The 17,400-nt window shown below is 44.5% G+C and overlaps 1 protein-coding gene across 3 annotated transcripts in view; it reads right to left on the bottom strand.

Moving 5' to 3' along the window:
* LOC137562144 (receptor-type tyrosine-protein phosphatase kappa-like) overlaps positions 1-17,400 on the bottom strand; it is a 374,827-nt gene that overhangs the window by 234,591 nt on the left and 122,836 nt on the right. For all 3 annotated transcript variants that reach the window (XM_068273487.1, XM_068273479.1, XM_068273493.1), the window contains exons 9-11: positions 14,832-15,002; positions 11,850-12,029; positions 11,472-11,642 (exon numbers count right to left, since the gene is read on the bottom strand). In XM_068273487.1, coding sequence (XP_068129588.1) covers positions 11,472-11,642; positions 11,850-12,029; positions 14,832-15,002 — 522 coding nt within the window. The remainder of the gene's footprint in view (positions 1-11,471; positions 11,643-11,849; positions 12,030-14,831; positions 15,003-17,400) is intronic.

Genomic DNA, 17,400 nt, shown 5'->3' with positions numbered 1-17,400 from the left:
TATGCGTCTGAACTGGCTGTAGGGTGTATTTTGGGTTCAAGGTCGGTGATGAAAGCTATTGAAATGGATGTAGTTGTTGGAGTCTACGGATTTGAAGAAGGTCTTGGTTTTGATTTTACTGTGTTCAGTGAAAATCGTTAGGTCCAGGAAGTCGATGGATACAGGGTGATGTTGTGAGGTGAATTGAAGGCCGGCTTTGTTTGTGTTTAGAAATTGTATGAATGCGGGGATGAGTGTGATGTCACCTTTCCAAAAAAAAACAGGTCATCGATGTAACGTTTGTATAGTATAATGTTGTCGGTAAATGGATGTTCAGTTTCTATTAGTTGTTGTTCAATGTAGCCCATGGTGAGGTTTGCATATGATGGTGCAAAGGAGCTACCCATAGCTGTGCCGCTGGTTTGGTGGTAGTATTTGTCATTGAAGGAAAAAATGTTATTGTTAAGGATGAATTCGGTGCATTGTAAAAGAAAATTCTGTTGTATGGGTGGCATGGAGGGAACAGTGGTAAGGAAGAATTGTATAGCTGATAAACCAAACTGATGGGGAATGTTGGTGTAAAGCGATGTGATGTCACAAGTGAGCCAATGGTATTCAGAGGACCAGGGGATGTGGGATAGTATTTGTATCAGATGTTGCGAGTCCTTCAGATATGATGGGAGGTTGGTAACCATTGGTTGTAGGTGTCGGTCGATGAAGCGGGATAGATTGTTTGTCATGGAGTCTATACCTGATATTATTGGTCGGCCGGGTGGTTTATGGAGATCTTTGTGTATTTTGGGGAGATAGTAGAAGAAGGGGGTTTTTGGGTGAAAATTAAGACTGAAATTACATTCGTTTTTGGTGATGATGTTTAGTAGTAGGGCTTGGTTGATGAAGTCTTTAAGGATTTTATTGAGTGTGATGGTGGGGTCTGAGGAAAGTTTATTGTAGTGTCTGGGGTCTTTAAGGAGCCTTGCGGCTTCCTCTAAGTAGTCTGTTCTGTTGAGGATTACTATACCGCCACCTTTATCGGCGGATTTTATAATGAGGTCTGGATTGTTGAGGAGAGATTTGAGAGCAGAACTCACACCCAAAGAAAATTCTGCTCTCAAATCTCTCCTCAACAATCCAGACCTCATTATAAAATCCGCCGATAAAGGTGGCGGTATAGTAATCCTCAACAGAACAGACTACTTAGAGGAAGCCGCAAGGCTCCTTGAAGACCCCAGACACTACAATAAACTTTCCTCAGACCCCACCATCACACTCAATAAAATCCTTAAAGACTTCATCAACCAAGCCCTACTACTAAACATCATCACCAAAAACGAACGTAATTTCATTCTTAATTTTCACCCAAAAACCCCCTTCTTCTACTATCTCCCCAAAATACACAAAGATCTCCATAAACCACCCGGCCGACCAATAATATCAGGTATAGACTCCATGACAAACAATCTATCCCGCTTCATCGACCGACACCTACAACCAATAGTTACCAACCTCCCATCATATCTGAAGGACTCGCAACATCTGATACAAATACTATCTCACATCCCCTGGTCCTCTGAATACCATTGGCTCACTTGTGACATCACATCGCTTTACACCAACATTCCCCATCAGTTTGGTTTATCAGCTATACAATTCTTCCTTACCACTGTTCCCTCCATGCCACATATACAACAGAATTTTCTTTTACAATGCACCGAATTCATCCTTAACAATAACATTTTTTCCTTCAATGACAAATACTACCACCAAACCAGCGGCACAGCTATGGGTAGCTCCTTTGCACCATCATATGCAAACCTCACCATGGGCTACATTGAACAACAACTAATAGAAACTGAACATCCATTTACCGACAACATTATACTATACAAACGTTACATCGATGACCTGTTTTTTATTTGGAAAGGTGACATCACACTCATCCCCGCATTCATACAATTTCTAAACACAAACAAAGCCGGCCTTCACTTCACCTCACAACATCACCCTGTATCCATCGACTTCCTGGACCTAACGATTTTCACTGAACACAGTAAAATCAAAACCAAGACCTTCTTCAAATCCGTAGACTCCAACAACTACATCCATTTCAATAGCTTTTATCACCGACCTTGGACCCAAAATACACCCTACAGCCAGTTCAGACGCATATACAGAAACTGCACCGATAACCATGATTACATTACACAATCCAAAACACTTACCAAGAAATTTACTGCTCGAAAATACCTGAAAAAACTCATCCGCGATGCATGCCATAAAGCTAAACAACCCTCCATTTCATACCCAGTACCCAATCCTAATACTGATGCAAACCCACCCCCCAGATTCATCACACAATTTAGCAAAGAACACCAGGGCATCAGATCAATACTCAACAAAAGATAGGAAATTTTACTCCAGGACCCATACCTCAGACCCATTCTACCCAATAAGCCACTCATCACTTACAGAAGAGCACCCAACCTCCGTAACTTACTAGCCCCCAGCAGACTCCGCTGCCACAAAACTGAAAGTACACCTAACCAAGCCCCCTCCACACCAGGATCCTGGTCCTGCAACCACATCCGTTGTCTAGCATGCACCTTTGTCTCCAATACCTCCTCATTTAAATCATTTGTCACCAATACCCATTACTCCATAAAGAAACACATCTCCTGCCAGTCCAAATTCGTTATTTACGTGATTACTTGTGCCTGTCATCTCCAGTATGTTGGCAGAACAACTCAAGAAGCCCGGAGCCGAATCGGCCAACATAAAAGGAACATTCTTAATAAATTTCCCATGCACAGTGTTTCACGCCACTTTCACCTCATGCACCAGAGCAAACCCGACACTTTTTCCATCACCTTAATAGACACCATTAACGAATCAGAACCTGCGGCATTTGAGAAACTCAAAAAACTAGAAATGTACTGGATCCAGACTCTTAGCACACTCACTCCAGAAGGATTAAACGAGGTCCTAGAAAAAATCTATTGATTTTCTAAGCAATATATTCATACTGTTCCGTTCACACTTTTATCTAGTCCTCTCTTTTAAGTTTTTAATTTCTGATGTTATGATTTTACAGTTTTATATTTTTACTGTAAATTATGAACAATCTATACATTGCCACAAAACTGCAAAAACCTATGGATGGATAGACAACAATATGGTTACTTATATCATGATGCTACAACATCAAGTGACACAGATGTGACAATCTTTTCTAGTTGGCTGATGGTGTAATGGTTAAGGGCTCTGCCTCTGACACAGGAGACCTGGGTTCGAATCTCGGCTCTGCCTGTTCAGTAAGCCAGCACTAATTCAGTAGGAGACCTTTGGCAAGTCTCCCTTACACTGCTACTGCCAATAGAGCGCGCCCTAGTGGCTGCTGCTCTGCTCTGGCGCTTTGAGTCCGCAAGGAGAAAAGCGCAATATAAATGTTATATTTTTTTTTTATTTTTTTTTTAGTGTTTTATATCATGCTTTTCTTAGAGGTTTTTATATATTTTTATAGTATGCATTATTAATATTCTTTGATTATCTTATTATTTTACATGTATCACATCATTTTAACCTGTCTTGCAGGTACTTATTTTATTTTATTTGTTCAGGTAATATGTTCAGGTAATATGTAATTGTTACGCTCTACTATGCACTTTATCATACAATCTCCTATATACATATATCACAATCCACCACTAGATGGCACTGCATCACTAAAATTAACTTGCCCTTAATCTTGCCCTATTCCAAAATGGCACCAGCAACTGCTAGTTGCATCTGCACATGTGCAGAATGACTCAGCACATTTACCAAGCACTGTGATTGGTCAATCAACCCCCAAAGTAGTATAAATGAGCACTCCTGGAAGTGAGCCCTCACAGAGGTGCCTGGCTCTTCTACTGACCACATATGGTAAGTCCCAGCTGTCTTTCCTTATGATACCTTCATTTTTCCCATTGCTTGTGAATTTTTGCATTGAGAATTCTGTTTTTGATTCGAGGTTTATCTTTGATTTTTACATTCTTTGCTTTTAGCTCAATTTTTTTGTGAAAACATATAGAACTATATTTAGCGCAAAGCGTCCAAAACAATAATTTTTATTCTAGCCCAAAAGATTGGTGGTTTTTTTTGTGGATATGTGCAATGCACGCAAAAACCGCGCAAGTTAACGGGAATCCCCACCCCCCAATAATTGTTTACTTGAAATTTGAATTAAACATTATTATTGCAAGATTTTATGTGAAAAGAATATTAACAGTTTTGCTCATCACTGCTCACAATTACCTTTCCCACTGTTTTTATCCCAATCACCCCCACTTTTTAATACCTATTTCACCTCTGATGTTTGATATTTATTTATATTTTTTATATATATTTTATTTTGATACAATTTAATGACTGTATGACTACACATGGGTTATGAGCCAATTATCTCTGTTTACAGCTATTGCTCCGTTGTTATTGCCTGATGAAGCGGGATCAAACCTGCGAAACGCGTTGCATATTTGGAGTTCATAAATAAAATATATTGACTGTGTTTACTACAGTCGTTGTGTGTCTACTTGGAGGAAATAAGTCCACCACTACCTCCTCTATTTACCAAGAATTTGGTTTTTAAGCTCATTTAGCTTCCTTTATCCTTTTGGCGCCTCTGTTCTCCTGCATAATATTGAGTCCACCCTGGGTGGAGGGTTGAACCCCCTTTTTCTCATCTACAGAGAGCGACTTCTTATTCCTGAGTGGGGTCAGGAAAATCTCCCCACCTGCCTTTACAGTGGTTGCCTAATGGTAACCCTGGTTTGTGAGTATTAATATTTACTCTATCTAGTAACCATTTACCAGTACATATTACACTATTGGGGCTCTTGGTGTTCCTTGTTTTTAACTAGAAATCATTGTCTGATGACCAACCAGAAATCATCGTATAATGACCAACCAGAAATCATCGTGTGATGACCAACTAGAAATCATTGTCTGATGACCAACCAGAAATCATCATGTGATGACCAACTAGAAATCATTGTCTGATGACCAACCAGAAATCATCGTGTGATGACCAACCAGAAAACATTGTATGATGACCAATCAGAAATCATCGTATGATGACCAACCAGAAATCATCGTATGATGGCCAACCAGAAATCATCGTGTGATGACCAACCAGAAATCATCGTATGATGACAAACCAGAAATCATTGTATGATGACCAACCAGATATCCTCGTGATGACCAACCAGAAATCTCTGTATGATGGCCAACCAGAAATCATCGTGTGATGACCAACCAGAAATCATCGTGTGATGACCAACCAGAAAACATCGTATGATGACCAATTCACAAGCAGCTCTTATTAATGGGAACTCATTGGTTATCTCCAATCCACATACAAACCAGCCACAACAAGAGCTGAGCCAATCAGATGAACCTCCTGTCTATATGCAAAACAGGCCACACTAAGCTGAGCCAATCAGATGGACCTCCTGCCAATATGCAAAACAGACCACAACCTAATAAGGGCTGAACCAATCAGATGGACCTCCTGCCTATATGCAAAACAGGCCACACCCTAACAGAAGCTGAGCCAATTAGATAGACCTCCTGCCTGTATGCAGAACAGGTTACAACCCAGGGCCGGGCCGAGGCATAGGCTGGAGAGGCTACGCTGGAGAGTGTAGGAGGGGGCGCACAATTCATTCAGTTGTCATTCCTAATTGTGTATGAAGCAGAAAGAAATAAGAAAAGGGGATACATAGCAGTGACTGCAAGCCAGATAACTAGATATTAAGGTGTTGGGGAGGTTGTGGGCTCTGTGGCCCTCTTAGTCTAATAGCAATCAGTGTGTGATGGCTGGGGTGGGAGGGATGGAGGGGCGCACTTTGGTGTCTCAGCCTTGGGTGCTGGAGGACCTTGTCCCTGCTCTGCCACAACCTACCAGGAGCTGAGCCAATCAGATGGACCTCCTTCCTCACTGGCACACGCAGGAGGGGTTACCGATGCCCCCCGAATTCCCCCCTGCTGCTCCCCCCCGCTGCTCTCCCCGCACGCAAGTGGGGAAAAAAGCAAGATCGCGGCACCAGCCGCCGAACTGTAATGCAGAGAGGGAGGCCGACATCACTCCTCCGTCTCCATCAGTGCCCCCTCCCGAGTGAGTCCCCTTGCAGAGAAAAAGCAGTGGGCGTTTAGTTTACCTTCCTCTGCGCTCCGGCCAGCTTCATTCTATTTCCTGTTTCCCATGACGCAAAACAGGAAGTAGAATGAAGAAGCTGGCCGTAGAGCAGAGACTCGGGTAAACTAAACGCCTGCTGCGCGTTGTCTGCAAGGGGACTCACTCGAGAGGGGGCACTGATGGGGAGGGAGAAGTGATTTCGGCCTCCCTCTCTGCATTACACTTCGGCGGCTGATGCTGCGATCTTGCTTCTTTCCCCACTGGCACCCTTCAGTCCACCCCCAAAGAGTGGCACCCTCCTTCCTCCTCTCCCCCCAGAGTGGCACCCTTCACCCCACCAAATGTGGCACCCACCCACCCCTACCCACCCAGGTTGGACCTCTTATCTCCCCTCAGAGTGGCACCCTTCTCCCACCCAAAGTGGCACCCTGCCACCCACCCATGTTGGCACCCTCTTCTGTCCTCTCCCCCCACAATGGCACCCTACTACCCACCCACTCCTACCCACCCAGAGTGCATCCTCCTCCCTCCTCTCCCCCTAGAGTGGCACCCTTCAACCCACCCAATGTGGCACCCACTCCTACCCACCCAGGTTGGCACCCTCCTCTCCCCCCAGAGTGGCACCCTCCTCCCACCCAAAGTGGCACCCTGCCACCCACCCATGTTGGCACCCTCTTCTGTCCTCTCCCTCCACAATGGCACCCTACTACCCACCCACTCCTACCCACCCAGAGTGCATCCTCCTCCCTCCTCTCCCCCTAGAGTGGCACCCTTCACCCCACCCAATGTGGCACCCACTCCTACCCACCCAGGTTGGCACCCTTCTCTCCCCCCAGAGTGGCACCCTTCTCCCACCCATGTTGGCACCCTCCTCTCCCCCCAGAGTGGCACCCTTCTCCCACCCATGTTGGCACCCTCTTCTCCCCCCAGAGTGGCACCCTTCTCCCACCCAAAGTGGCACCCTACCACCCATCCATGTTGGCACCCTCTGTCCTCCCCCCCCCCCCCACAATGGCACCCTCCTACCCACCCAGAGTGGCACCCTCCTCTCCCCCCAGAGTGGCACCCTTCTTTTGTGGGCAAACGCATGCGCAGTAGTGTGTGGCTTGCCGAAAGGAATCCCCCTTGAAAATCCTGGGTTTGCCCCTGTGCCTATATGCAAAACAGGGCACACCCTAACAAGGGCTGAGCCAATAAGATGAACCTCCTGCCTGTATGCAAAACAGGCCACAACCTAAAAGGAGCAGAGCCAATGTGATGGACCACCTGCCTATATGCAAACCAGGCCACATCCTAACAAGAGCTGAGCCAATCAGATGAACCTCCTGCCTGTATGCAAAACAGCACACATCCTAACAGGAGCAGAGCCAATCAGATGGACCTCCTGCATTTATGCAAAACAGGCCACAACCTAACAGAACCGGTGCCCAACACTTAAACCACGCTCCTAACCCTAACCTACACCCCCCCCCCTTTCCCCCGCAAAGCTAACATTTTTGGTAAAGAAGGTAAACTTGGGCACCTGGAGGCTCCTGATAAAATTGCCATAGCAAAGAAGGCACATTTGGGCCGGTATTGTATCGTGGGCATTTCTTGTAAAAGATGGCAAATGTGGGTGCCTGCCACTGCCAAGACACGATTTACAGCAAATCACGGCTTTTATAATGGGTGCCTGTGGCAGCGCCCTTTTTTCTGCAAAGGCTCCTAGGGCCTTTTTTCCGGCTTCGGCTCATAGGTGCCCCCTACTGACCACGGGACCCCAACAGATAAGTATGTCTAAAAGACATACTTCAACCACCATTTTTTTTAGTTTCCTTCCTACTTCCTGACAATGGGAAGGGATCCTCCATGCTCACTTACAGGGGTCATCAACCTCATTACCAGCATAAAACAGGTGACATTCAGAGAGAGAAGAAACAGGAAGTTGGAGAGCCATCTAGTGACCACTTCTGGAGTTACTGCTGGTAATTCAGAGGTAATTGCTGATGGTGAGATCCCATCAGCTTCTATATACACTGCGGTCATATTCACCTGACGCTATCACCTTTATAAACAGAGGATTATTATTCCAGGTCAGAAGTGATTGGAGGCAGGGCTGCTCTATGTGAGGCTAGTTGGATAGCTATGGGTCAGTGAAAAATGGCGCCCAGCGCCGATAGATAATAATGGTGCCCCATTCACTTACATTATAAAACTTACATATTAAATGTTAAAAAATGGCACCGACCATTTGAACGAAATTTATCGTTTTAAAACTTGTTTTTTTTTTTGTCCTTTTGAACGAAATTTATCGTTTTAAGCCCTGCTTTGCTGCCGTTTAGAAAATGTCTGCCCGCCGACTTTAACGTTTAGTAGCACAGCCCCCTTAAAAGCTAAAAACACCAAATTTGCAGGGAATGTTGAGAAGAAAATTGTGAACAAGAGGGAATTTTTTTTTTCAAAAAGACCTTATAGTTTTTGAGAAAATCGATTTTGAATTTTCTTCTTCTGACCGTGAGAAAATTAAACGCCCGCCGACTTTAGCGGTTAATAGCAAAGCCCCTTTAAATGCCAGAAACACCAAATGTGTAGCGAATGTTAAGAAGAACAGTGGGAACAAGAGGAAAAAAAAAATTCAAAAAGACCTTATACTTTTTTAGAAAATCGATTTCTGAGAGTTAAAAGGAAAAAAAAAGGATCCATTTAAATTGCATAATGACATTTCTGCGGGAAACAACTTTAGCAGTTAATAGCAAAGTCCCCTTAAATCCTAGCAACACCTAATTTTCAGGATATGTTAAAAAGATACTGGGAAACAATATTTAAAAAAAATTAAAAAATGTTATTTATTTTTTTAAACATTTTTTGTTTTATGTTCTGAGTGTGGGAAATTTTTTTGAAAAAAAATGACGTGGGGTCCCCCCTCTGGAGGCTCTGTAACCCCTTGTCTCCCATGCAGGCTGGTATAGCCAGAATGTGGAGCCACGGCCGAATGGGTGCATTGGGTGCCAGCATGGGTGAGGGTGACAGGTGTGAGAGAGGCAGAGAGGGCAGCTGGAGCTAGCGGTAATGCGTCTGTATAGACACGCTCTCAGCTATACTAAGTATAGGTGAGAACAAAAGCATCTTTAAACTTTGGCTCCAAAGCTCCCCATTGGTTCCTTATCGACCAATGGGGATCCTTCTGATCCCCATTGGTCTGTTAAGGAACCAATGGGGACCATTGAAGCCAAAATGTAAAGATGCTTTTTGCTCTAAGCTATACTAAGTATAGCTGAGAGCAGTATGCGGCGGGGGCGGCGTGTGTGGCGTCGGGGCGGCGGAGATCTTCAATCAAGATGTAACAGAAGGTCGCAAGATAGAGGATACTGTTGTGGGACCTAATTGGCGTGGGATTTTTTTCTTAAAGGTACAGGTAAGTATTTCTGGTTAATTTAGAACATTAAAGGACTTTTCTCTTTGTTGCATTTTTATTTCATTTAACCCTTTGTGGAAATGGGTAAGGAGTACTTTGTACCCCTATACTTCTTTCTCATTTCTCTTCTTAAAGGGGACTCCCAGATGCCACCATGAACACACCCCCCCCCGGGAGTCGACACCCCCGCCTCCTCCTGGGGCAAGTGAGGCGGGGAAGAGCCCCTTGTTCATGCATGGATTGGACAAGGGCTCCGGGGGGGAGGGGGAGGCTTGGCCGCCCCTCCCCCCCGGAGCCCCCCCATACCATGGACCATGCTGGCTGGTATAGCTCAGGGTGCAAAGCCCCAGTCAGCCGGGGCTCCGCATTCTGGCTATCCCAGCCTGCATGGAGGACAAGGGGTTACAGAGCTTGAAAAAAAGGGGGAGAACCGAGAGCCCAATATGGTGTAGTATGTTAATGAGGTGATGTCTGATGCAAACACACACAATGGTTATACTCACAAGGACGGGTCGCCTCCAAGGCAACCACTGGATAAGCAGGCGGGGAGAATTGTAACCTGACCCCGCTCAGGGTTAAGAAGTCGCTCTCTGTAGATAGAAGGAAATGGGGATACACCCCTCCACCAAGGGTGGACTAAACAGTTATGTGGTATAACAACAGAGGCGCCAAGTAGAGTAAAATTAGTTAAAATTGTTAAAAAGGGGGAAGTGGGTGGACTCACCTCCCTTCTGAAAAAATGGCCAGACAACGGGCAGGTTACTTCAAGTTTAAAGTAACATTTATTATGAGTCGGATCAAGAGCCAGATATAGCGCCTCTGTCCGACAGAGGCGCTATATCTGGCTCTTGACCCGACTTTGCTCCCTCCAAAAATTGTGTGACTGAAGAAGCGGGACCCGTGAAACGCGTTGCACTTTTGGAGCTCATAATAAATGTTACTTTAAACTTGAAGTAACCTGCCCGTTGTCTGGCCATTTTTTCAGAAGGGAGGTGAGTCCACCCACTTCCCCCTTTTTAACAATTTTAACTAATTTTACTCTACTTGGCGCCTCTGTTGTTATACCACATAAGGGGTTACAGAGGCTCGGGAGGGGGGACCCCATGTCATTTTTTTTCAAAAAATTTCCCACACTCAGAACATAAAACAAAAATTAAAATGTTTAAAAAAATAAATACAATTTTTTATTTTATTTTTTTAAATATTGATTCCCAGTATCTTTTTAACATTTCCTGAAAATTAGGTGTTGCTAGGATTTAAGGGGACTTTGCTATTAACTGCTAAAGTCGGCGGAAAAATTTCCCGCAGAAATGTCATTACGCGATTTAAATGGATACTTTTTTCCTTTGATCTTTTAGAAATCGCGTTTCTCAAAAAGTATAAGGTCTTTTTGAAAAAAAAAAATTTCTTCTTGTTCCCACTGTTCTTCTTAACATTCCGTACACATTTGGTGTTTCTGGCATTTAAAGGGGCTTTGCTATTAACCGCTAAAGTTGGCGGGCGTTTAATTTTTCCACGGTCAGAAGAAGAAAATTCAAAATCAATTTTCTCAAAAACTATAAGGTGTTTTTGAAAAAAAAAAAATTCCCTCTTGTTCACAATTTTCTTCTTAACACTCCCTGCAAATTTGGTGTTTTTAGCTTTTAAGGGGGCCGTGCTATTAAACGTTAAAGTCGGCGGGCAGACATTTTCCAAACGGCAGCAAAGCAGGGCTTAAAATGATAAATTTCGTTCAAAATGTCTGCACTATTTTAACCTTTAAAACGATAATTATCATTTTAAACAAATATTGGGCAGAAGGGGGTGCCATTATTTAACCGGCGCCATTTTTCACTGGACCCGGATAGCTATATGTAGCCCCTATGTAGGGCCCTCCTCTTGTGTCACAGGTGTAATGGAGGAGGGGTGTGATGTCATACTCACCTAAACAGGTCACAGAGGGAGGAGACCACTCTGAGGTGTTGTCACATGCCATTGTGTCATTTGATGGGTAATATCCAGGATTACACTGTATCCTAATCGTATCATTTCTTTTATAATATTTCCTGTGGGTAGAGATGTTGGCATTCTGTATGTCGGGTCTCTTGCACTGAGCTGTGGAACGAGACACACAATAATAATCATCATACTCCATATATACAGACAAGGGTTCACTCATTTCTGGTTATTAATGAGGACCTGTAGCTTTCAACAAAATGTTTCATACCCTCTACTGACCCTCCTCTTAGTTGCTATAAGTAGTCTGCCCCCCATCTCTTATGTCATACATGTGGTGGAGGAGGTGTGTGATGTCATACTCACCTAAACAGGTCACAGAGGGAGGAGACCACTCCAAGGCTTTATTCATTCTCCTACATGTCATTGTGTCATTTGATGGGTAATATCCAGGATTACACTGTATCCTTATCTTTTCACTTCTATTATAATAGTCCCTGTATGCAGAGATGGTGGCGTTCTCTATGGTGGGTCTCTTGCACTGAGCTGTGGAAGAAGACAGAGATAATTATACATTCCGAACAATCCCCAAGGCCTACATCAAGGTTACCCAGGCGATATCTGAATTTTCTGGTACACGTGATCTGGTTGCCCATCAGAGAGGATGTACTTCCATGGAGATGGACTGCATGCGAATAATATTGAGACTGACATGTTCAACCTGCTGCTCCAGGAAAAGATTGAGTTTGTGGGTGAGCTGTTGCGGACAGAGCTAAGCCCTTTTGCTGCACGGGGTAACTCGTGTTTTGTGTAATGGGTTGATAAGGCCAGTTATATAAGCCCAGAGGAGCCGTGAGGCTTGTTGGTTTCATGCAGGTAAAGTTGTTGGGATGGGGCAAAGGCATGAAGATGGCCTGATTGTCCATATATACTCACCTAAAGGATTATTAGGAACACCTGTTCAATTTCTCATTACTGCCATTATCTAATCAACCAATCACATGGCAGTTGCTTCAATGCATTTAGGGGTGTGGTCCTGGTCAAGACCATCTCCTAAACTCCAAACTGAATGTCAGAATGGTAAAGAAAGGTGATGTAAGCAATTTTGAGCGTGGCATGGTTGTTGGTGCCAGATGGGCCGGTCTGAGTATTTATTTATTTATTTATTGTATTTATAAAGCGCCAACATATTACGCAGCGCTGGACATTAGTTTAGGTTACAGACAATATTTAGGGTTGACATACAGCAATATGACAATACATGAATACAAGAAAGACCAGATCACGCAGCACAGTATGAGTACAAGGTAATGCTTAGTCAGTCACTGAAAGGGAACATGGAGATTAGGCAAGTTAGGTTCACTCAAATGCATGGCATGGGGTCACAGTAATGGAGGTGCATGAACAGGTAGGACACAAAAGGAGGAGGACCCTGCCCAAAGGCTTACAATCTAGAGGGAGAGGTAGGGACACGAGAGGTAGGGGACCAGAGTTCAGCTGTGGGTTTAGAGCACTTGTGAGGGGTGATAGGCCAGAGTGAAAAGGTGAGTTTTGAGTATTTCACAATCTGCTCAGTTACTGGGATTTTCACGCACAACCATTTCTAGGGTTTACAAAGAATGGTGTGAAAAGTGAAAAACATCCAGTATGCGGCAGTCCTGTGGACGAAAATGCCTTGTTGATGTTAGAGGTCAGAGGAGAATGGGCTGACTGATTCAAGCTGATAGAAGAGCAACCTTGACTGAAATACCCACTCGTTACAACCGAGGTATGCAGCAAAGCATTTGTGAAGACACAACATGCACAACCTTGAGGCGGATGGGCTACAACAGCAGAAGACCCCACCAGGTACCACTCATCTCCACTACAAATAGGAAAAAGAGGCTACAATTTGCACGAGCTCACAAGCTGGTGTTGGTGTAATGGTGTGGGGGATGTTTTTTTGGCACACTTTAGGCCCCTTAGTGCCAATTGGGCATCATTTAAATGCGATGGGCTACCTGAGCATTGTTTCTGACCATGTCCATCCCTTCATGACCACCATGTACCCATCCTCTGATGGCTACTTCCAGCAGAATAATTCACCATGTCACAAAACTCGAATCATTTCAAATTGTTTTCTCGAACATGATGACGAGTTCACTGTACTGAAATGGCCCCCACAGCCACCAGATCTCACCCCAATAGAGCATCTTTGGGATGTGAATGAACGGGAGCTTCATGACCTGGATGTGCACCCCTCAAATCTCCATCAACTGCAAGGTGCTATCCTATCAATATGGGCCAACATTTCTAAAGAATGCTTTCAGCACCTTGTTGAATTAATGCCACATAGAATTAAGGCAGTTTTGAAGGCGAAAGGGGGTCAAACACCGTATCAGTATGGTGTTCCTAATAATCCTTTAGGTGAGTGTATAAACGCTTGTTGTTCCGGGTATGTTGTTATTATTGTTATTTTTAAGTTATAATTATATCATTGTACTGGTATTTTATTAATGGTGCTGTTATGCACAGCTGTGGCAGATTGCAATAAATCATCATTCAGAAAAATAAATGTAATGCAGGTATTGACTGACTGTTGGAATGTGTGTATGCCAGGCCATCAGCTGCTTAGGATGGGTAAGCGGGGTAGTTAGCAGTTAGTAGTAAGTAGGTGGACACCGCAGGCAGGGCCGGGACAAGGTCCTGCAGCACCCAAGGCTGAGACACCAAAGTGCGCCCCTCCATCCCTGCCACCCCAGCCGTCACACACTGATTGCTATTACACTAAGAGGCCCCTCCCATCCCTCCCACCCCAGCCATCACACACTGATTGCTATTACACTAAGAGGCCCCTCCATCCCTCCCATCCCAGCCATCACACACTGATTGCTATTAGACCAAGAGGCCCCTCCATCCCTCCCACCCCAGCCGTCACACACTGATTGCTATTACACTTAGAGGTGCCCCCAACCCCTTAATCTCTAGTTATCTGGCTTGCAGTCACTGCCATGTATCCCCTTTTCTTATTTCTTTTTGCTTCAAACACAATAGGGGAATGATAGCTGAAAGAGATGTGCCCCCCCCCTCCTACACTGTGCCCTGAGGCTGGAGCCTCTCTCACCTGTGCTCAGCCCCAGCCTGTGTGTGCTCCTCCTACACTGCGCCCTGAGGCTGGAGCCTCTCTCGCCTCTGCCTTGGCCCGGCCCTGACCGCAGGGTCAAGTCACTAAAGGTCATTAATGAGGAACTGTAGCTTCCTAGAACATCCTCCATGAACATCACTGACCCTGCTCTGGACTGCTATGGGTAGCCCCTGCCCCTCCTATGTCACACATGTGACAGGGGAGACGTGTGATGTCATACTCACCTAAACAGGTCACAGAGGGAGGAGACCACTTTAAGGTGTTGTCACATGTCATTGTCTCATGTGATGGGTAATTTCCAGGCTTGCATTGTATTGTTATCACATCACTTCTCTTATAATATTCCCTGTATGCAGAGATGTTGGCATTCTGTATGTTGGGTCTCTTGCACTGAGCTGTGGAAGAAGACAGATAGTAATTATACGTTCCTGACAACCGAAATGGCCTACATCAAAGTTAACCAGGCAATATCTAAATTGTCTTTATTCACATGTGATATGGTGGTCCATCATGTAGGGCTAAAGAGAAGGGATGTACTGCCATAGAGACGATGTGACAAACATCCGCCCACCAATCCCGTCTTATTATGCCACAGCTGCCATACATGTCTCATCCACTAGAGACCTCTGGAGGCGAATCCACTGTGAGTACAGTAAACGATAAGAATGGTTGGTGCACCCATACATAATACAATCTAGATTGTATGTACAATCAGTAAAATAAAGTTATCGATTTTGTGCTGGAAATTAAGGGTAATATGCTGCCACCATTCTTAGTATTGAACATGGTGAAGATACCCTGGCTAGCTATTGCTAATAGGAACAAAACGGTTATTTACAACCTAGCTACCAAATCAACAATTTATAAAGATCAGACAATGCGGTAATGTCCCTTTTGAGGACAGAGAGTTCCAGCATAGATCAAAGATCAGACAATGCGGTAGTGTGTCTTCTGGGGACAGAGAGTTCCAGCATAGATCAGACAATGCGGTAGTGTATCTCTTCTGAGGACAGAGAGTTCTAGCATGGATCAGAGATCACACAATGCGGTAGTGTGTCTCTTCTGAGGACAGAGAGTTCTGGCATGGATCAGAGATCAGACAATGCGGTAGTGTGTCTCTTCTGAGGACAGAGAGTTCTAGCATGGATCAGAGATCAGACAATGCGGTAGTGTGTCTCTTCTGAGGACAGAGAGTTCTAGCATGGATCAGAGATCAGACAATGCGGTAGTGTGTCTCTTCTGAGGACAGAGAGTTCCAGCCTAGATCAGAGATCAGACAATGCGGTAGTGTCTCTTCTGAGGACAGAGAGTTCTAGCATGGATCAGAGATCAGACAATGCGGTAGTGTGTCTCTTCTGAGGACAGAGAGTTCCAGCATAGATCAGAGATCAGACAATGCGGTAGTGTGTCTCTTCTGAGGACAGAGAGTTCCAGCATAGATCAGAGATCAGACAATGCGGTAGTGTGTCTCTTCTGAGGACAGAGAGTTCTAGCATGGATCAGAGATCAGACAATGCGGTAGTGTGTCTCTTCTGAGGACAGAGAGTTCCAGCATAGATCAGAGATCAGACAATGTGGTAGTGTGTCTCTTCTGAGGACAGAGAGTTCCAGCATAGATCAGAGATCAGACAATGCGGTAGTGTGTCTCTTCTGAGGACAGAGAGTTCCAGCATAGATCAGAGATCAGACAATGCGGTAGTGTGTCTCTTCTGAGGACAGAGAGTTCCAGCATAGATCAGAGATCAGACAATGCGGTAGTGTCTCTTCTGAGGACAGAGAGTTCTAGCATGGATCAGAGATCAGACAATGCGGTAGTGTGTCTCTTCTGAGGACAGAGAGTTCCAGCATAGATCAGAGATCAGACAATGCGGTAGTGTGTCCCTTCTGAGGACAGAGAGTTCCAGCATGGATCAGAGATCAGACAATACGGTACTGTGTCTCTTCTGAGGACAGAAAGTTCCAGCATAGATCAGAATAATCGGGTAACAAGGGCAAAACTGGAACGGTCAAATAATGTTATTATAAAACTATACACAAAAAACTATATATAATGGCAAATAAAGACCACAAAAAACCTTGGGGGAGAAATTAGGGTGGCAAATAAATATATCTGGCAGCTGAACAAATTGGTTAAATAGAATAAGTAAAGGTGCCCATTAACAGTTCAATTTTATCACTAAATGTGATCTTTCAATGTGATTTTTAGGATCGAAACTAATTGGAAGGTAATTATCAATTGTTCACATTGACTGAATGATTCTTTGTTCAAATTTGATCATAAAATCCAACTTTCGGATCGATCTTATTCCAGTTACCAATCGACTAAAGAGTCCTATCTTATCGATTGCCTTCATAAATGGCAAAGTTTCTATACAATTTGATCATTAAAATCACATTGAAAGATCGCATTTGGTGAAAAAATGTTACCGTTAACGGGCATCTTAAAAGATGAGAAATGCATAGAATGTCTGAAAGTTCCAAATACAGTGTTTGGCTGAGTCCAAAAAGCGATAAAGTCTTTGCGCTGAAGTAATCCAAAGTATTGCGTTTTGGCCAGCGTCCTGCTGGCATGTCGATAGATGGAATTCGACAACTGATGATGAGCAAGGACCGAGGACCTGGGTGGGCAGCTGGGTTTAACTACAGTGACCAGATTTTTGTAGGCTCAACCTGGGACGGGGGGAATTGGGAGGGGGGGGGGCGGCTGCGTCGAAAAATGTGGTGCCTGCAGCGCGCGCGAAAAATGGGCGTGGCCATGACATTTTATGGGCGGAGCTAACGTAATGATGCAAC

Source organism: Hyperolius riggenbachi, chromosome 1 (assembly GCF_040937935.1).
Source record: "Hyperolius riggenbachi isolate aHypRig1 chromosome 1, aHypRig1.pri, whole genome shotgun sequence".
Taxonomy (NCBI): domain Eukaryota; kingdom Metazoa; phylum Chordata; class Amphibia; order Anura; family Hyperoliidae; genus Hyperolius; species Hyperolius riggenbachi.
This window is presented reverse-complemented; position numbering and strand designations above follow the sequence as displayed.